Here is a 4,458-nt window from a genome sequence, read left to right as displayed (position 1 = left end):
ACACACACTCTCACACGCACACACACACACACACACTCACTCACTCGCACACACTGACGCACACACTGACACACACAAAATCCCTATTTTCACTAAGAAATATGACTACCAAAATCAAAGTACTGTCAGACGTTTATTGTCATATAGATCTATTACTGTTTAAGATTAATGCATTTTACTGTATTATGTGAATAAATGCCTGTTCTGTATGATTTTCTTTAAGGTATTATGAACAAATATTGTACAGGTGTAGAATGACATTACTACTACCACTACTACTAATAATAATATCAGTTATTATGGTTTATTTGTCTGTGTTTACTTATTGTTTTATGATGTTGGTTATTTTCCATTCACACTGTAGAGGAATATTATAAAATATTAATATATCAATAGTATTATTAATAATAATAATAATTATTATTATTATTAAAAATAATAAACTATTATTATTATTATTTGTGTTTTTGGTAATTTTCACTGTAGAATTTTGAAACCTAGCCAAGAGGAATATTATATAATAGCAATATATTATTGTTAATATTAACAACAACAACAACAACAATAATAATTATTATAATAATACATCAATTTTTATTGTTGTTGTTGTTTTTAGTCCACTTTTTATTTGCACTGTTGGGTTTTAAACCCAGAAAACAAGAATATTATATAATAGTAATTTATAAATTTTGATTATTATTATTATTACTGTTAATAATAATAATAAATGAAATATCAGAATGTTAATATTTAATAGCAATATATTTCTGTCCTATCTTTCATGCATCATTGTAAAATGGTCCGATTAAACACACAGGCCTTCGTTTCACATGAAGAAAGACCTTTGAGTTTCTTTGTGTAATCTGACAAGTGTTTTTGTAACACTTTATTTTAAGGTGTCCTTGTTACGTTACGTGTATTTACTATTATAATAACAATAAATTATGCATAATTACATTCAAGTAGCCCTAAGCCAAACCCTAATTCTAACCCTAACTATATAGTAAGTACATGCAGTTAATTAATATTACTCAGTACTTAAATGTATAACTACACTGTAACAAGGACACCTTAAAATAAAGTGTAACCGTGTTTTTAATATTTATAATATTATTAATATTTCAATATAAATACATTAAGCAGGCCATCTCTTAATCTGTGTCATTAAATGAAATTGTATAATGCACCTTTAATCACCCTAAATATTTACCTTCATCTTAATGTTCAAATTTTGGGCAAGTGTGATGCTGTTCGCTTTTTAATATTAACAGACCAGGAACAAACATGAGCATTCAGCCGTGCCTTCATTAGACATAGCCACAGTAGCACTAACCTGTGGCTCCTCTAGCACTAGCCATCGTTCTGTGACAGTCTGGTGGTCCTGCCCACCCAGCGGCTCTCTGAGACGCACCCTCACCTCCAGACGACCACCTGTGGCCTTCCGCCCATCCATGAGCTGCGTGCAGAAATGAAGCCAATGCCATAAACATACATCTCCTACACAAATGTAAACATAGTGATGTCTGGCTAATGGGTGTGAATGTCCCATTTTAGCTCAAGTTCATGTGTTAAACACACATATATGTTTGCTTTCACAGCTGATGTTTGCACTCTCGTCTCTGGCTCCTATGCACATACTGTTGAAAAACAGCCCCGCTCACCTCCACTATCTCTCTCACTTCGCTTTCAGTTTCCAGTTTCTCCAGTTTGAGCTGGGCTGTTCCTACCGGCTTGTCACTTCTCAGGAAGCCACTGTCACAAAACAAAGAAGTCAGTGTGAAGCTCAGATCCACCTACTCACAATGACCCGGCATGCACCTCAACTACCACAGAGTTCAATCAGGGCAGCACTGGTTGATATTTATCCTGACCTGTGTGTCTGCCCAATAGAAATGAATCTTAAACAAAAGTGTGTACTGTTAGGAGACAATAGAGTAAAAGTCCCAAAATGATGATTATTTGGAGACTTTGGATCAGTGCTTATGTCCAACAGCAACACCCACGCTTTGTGCAGCACTTCCAGCTTCAGGCCTTTAGACTGTATAACTCTCCTGAAGCCACGGTGGTTCCGGTTGATGTTCAGTTTGAAGGTCTGGTTATACTCTGCCAAAACACCAAATAAGTCCATACCTTCAGCAGCAAATATTCATTTTAATTACACTGCTCTCTAAAATACTTGATTCTAATTCTAATTCATAGTGGCCTGCAGTCAAATATTTCTGTATAATATTCACTAAACTGTATATTTGTCCCAGCTAACTGATTTCCTATATACGTCTCTGCTAAAGTATTCCCAATTTTAATCAATAAAAGTTTGGTCAGTAAGATTTTTTTTTTTTAGTAAGGAAGATACATTAAATTGATCAAAAGTGACAGTAAATACATTTATAATGTTAAAAATATTTCTATTTCAAATAGATGCTGTTCTTTTGAACGTTTTATTCATCAAAGAATCCTGAGAAAATGTATCATGATATCCACCAAAATATTAAGCAGCACAACTGTTTTCAGCATTGATAATAATAATAATAATAATACGTGTTTCTTGTGCACCAAATAAGCATTTTAGAATGATTTATGAAACATCATGTGACATCGAAGACTAGAGTAATACATCACTTGAATAAATTACATTTTAAACTACATTTAAATAGAAAACAACATCTTAAATTGTCAAAATTTCTGCTTTCCTGTAGTAATAATGGCAAGGTTGTGGGTTCGATTCACAGGGAATATATGAACTGATAACATTTATACCTTAAATGCAATGTAAGCTGCTTTGGATAAAAGCATCTGCTAAATGCATAAATGTAAAAATATTTCACAATATTATTGTTTTTACTATAGTTTTGATCAAATAAATGTAGCCCTGGTGAACAGAGTTAGAGTCTTCTTTCAAAAACAAAAATCCTACTGACCCAAAATTTTGGATGGGTAGTGTACAATTACAAAGTATTTAAAAATACAGAAATGAATAGCTGAACATTTTTACCTGGGTTGTTGGTATTTTTGATGACTGATGTTTTATGTTTCTGAGGTTGATCCTAACATAAACAGAGAAAGTAATTAATATCAAATGGATGACTGGGTAAAATGAAGCCTAGGTGACTGAAGAACTCGTACTCACTGTACTGGGATACGGGAAATCAAACTTGACATAGGCATCCAAGTCATTTGTTGCAACACCTTTCAAAAGAAGCAGAGAGGGGAGATGTTTAAAAGCAAGATGCTTCCTAACAGTGTTGTTGAGTGTTTGTTTCAAGAACAGTTTGAAGCTTACCAGGGGGAGCAGGAAGGTTCATCCCTCTAACAATGACCACAACCATATCTGTGCTACTGAGCTCCGGGAAAATCCTACAACAGCACAAGTCAAGAAAAAGAAATCATGTTATTCAATTAAACATCACATATTTCCCTTGAAGGTGGTGTTGAACAGTAGTGAAGTAGGTGCTTCCTGTAGAAGACACTCAGATCAGGACACTGTTTTGGGCTTTTCCTTGACGTAAGATCTGCAGTGAGAGTGTCAGACCTGACAGTGCGATATGTTCTCTCCTCAAAGTGATGTTTAGGAGGCTGGAGCCCCCTGTTCTGCGCCAGTTTAAGAACCTCCAGGCTCTTCTTACATTGTTCTGCCATGTTCTCAAACCTACAAGAGGGAAAACTGGAATAGATGAATGAATTTCATTTATTGAAGCGGTGTACTGGTGATGCGATACGTACTTGGTTGTTTCTGCGACATTCCCCATGTGTGTGAACTGCTTGGAGTACGTCACACATTTCTGAAGAAGAAAGGAAACATGTCCTACTTACATATTCCACATCCACTTACAGGTTCTGTCTCAAAACCTAGTGATCTGCCTACTTAGACAGCATTTTAGGCATGTGGGTGTTTTCATAAGCAAGATAAGCTGTCTGCTTGCCGAAGCGTAAAACTGTGTTGCTGCTGCCAGGTCTTCATTATTGAAAATTACGTTATATTTGATGCAAAGCTAGCTCAATTAAAGGGGTCCTATTATGCTCTTTTACAAAGTCTTGATTTTGTTTTGGGGGTGTACTAGAACAGGCTCTCATACTAGGTTGTTCGAAAAACACATTATTTTTCACATATTTTACATTATTACAACACCTCTCTCCCCAGTCTGGCATGAACGGCTCGAATAGTTCCTGTATCAAATGAAGGCCTGTCTTCTGAAATACGAAATGTGCTGTGATTGGTTAGCTGGGCCAGTGTGTGCTGTGATTGGCAGCACTCAGCGCCTGGTCGGGAAATGTCATGAGCCTTACAATAGCCGCCTGCGAGCTTCAGTGTAAATATTGCGTCAAAATCAAATCAATTTGAGCGCGATTTAAACCCGGATGATTGTAAACACTCTAAGTTCGTCTGCCTTGAGAAAGCTAGCGTGTCTCCGACATAGTGATAACACTCATTGCCTTCTCTAGTGCAGCTCAACCAGGTCT

At 35.9% G+C, this 4,458-nt stretch overlaps 1 protein-coding gene across 1 annotated transcript in view; it reads right to left on the bottom strand.

The window, feature by feature from the left end:
* LOC107700553 (coiled-coil and C2 domain-containing protein 1B-like) overlaps positions 1-4,458 on the bottom strand; it is a 21,115-nt gene that overhangs the window by 2,517 nt on the left and 14,140 nt on the right. The window contains exons 18-25 of the mRNA XM_016502253.1: positions 3,721-3,779; positions 3,530-3,646; positions 3,281-3,354; positions 3,128-3,186; positions 2,993-3,044; positions 2,004-2,103; positions 1,662-1,752; positions 1,334-1,456 (exon numbers count right to left, since the gene is read on the bottom strand). Of these exons, the coding sequence (XP_016357739.1) occupies positions 1,334-1,456; positions 1,662-1,752; positions 2,004-2,103; positions 2,993-3,044; positions 3,128-3,186; positions 3,281-3,354; positions 3,530-3,646; positions 3,721-3,779 (675 nt within the window). The remainder of the gene's footprint in view (positions 1-1,333; positions 1,457-1,661; positions 1,753-2,003; positions 2,104-2,992; positions 3,045-3,127; positions 3,187-3,280; positions 3,355-3,529; positions 3,647-3,720; positions 3,780-4,458) is intronic.

The sequence above is a fragment of the Sinocyclocheilus anshuiensis genome, unplaced genomic scaffold (genome assembly GCF_001515605.1).
Source record: "Sinocyclocheilus anshuiensis isolate Anshui unplaced genomic scaffold, SAMN03320099.WGS_v1.1 scaffold718, whole genome shotgun sequence".
In the NCBI taxonomy this organism is placed as follows: Eukaryota; Metazoa; Chordata; class Actinopteri; order Cypriniformes; family Cyprinidae; genus Sinocyclocheilus; species Sinocyclocheilus anshuiensis.
This window is presented reverse-complemented; position numbering and strand designations above follow the sequence as displayed.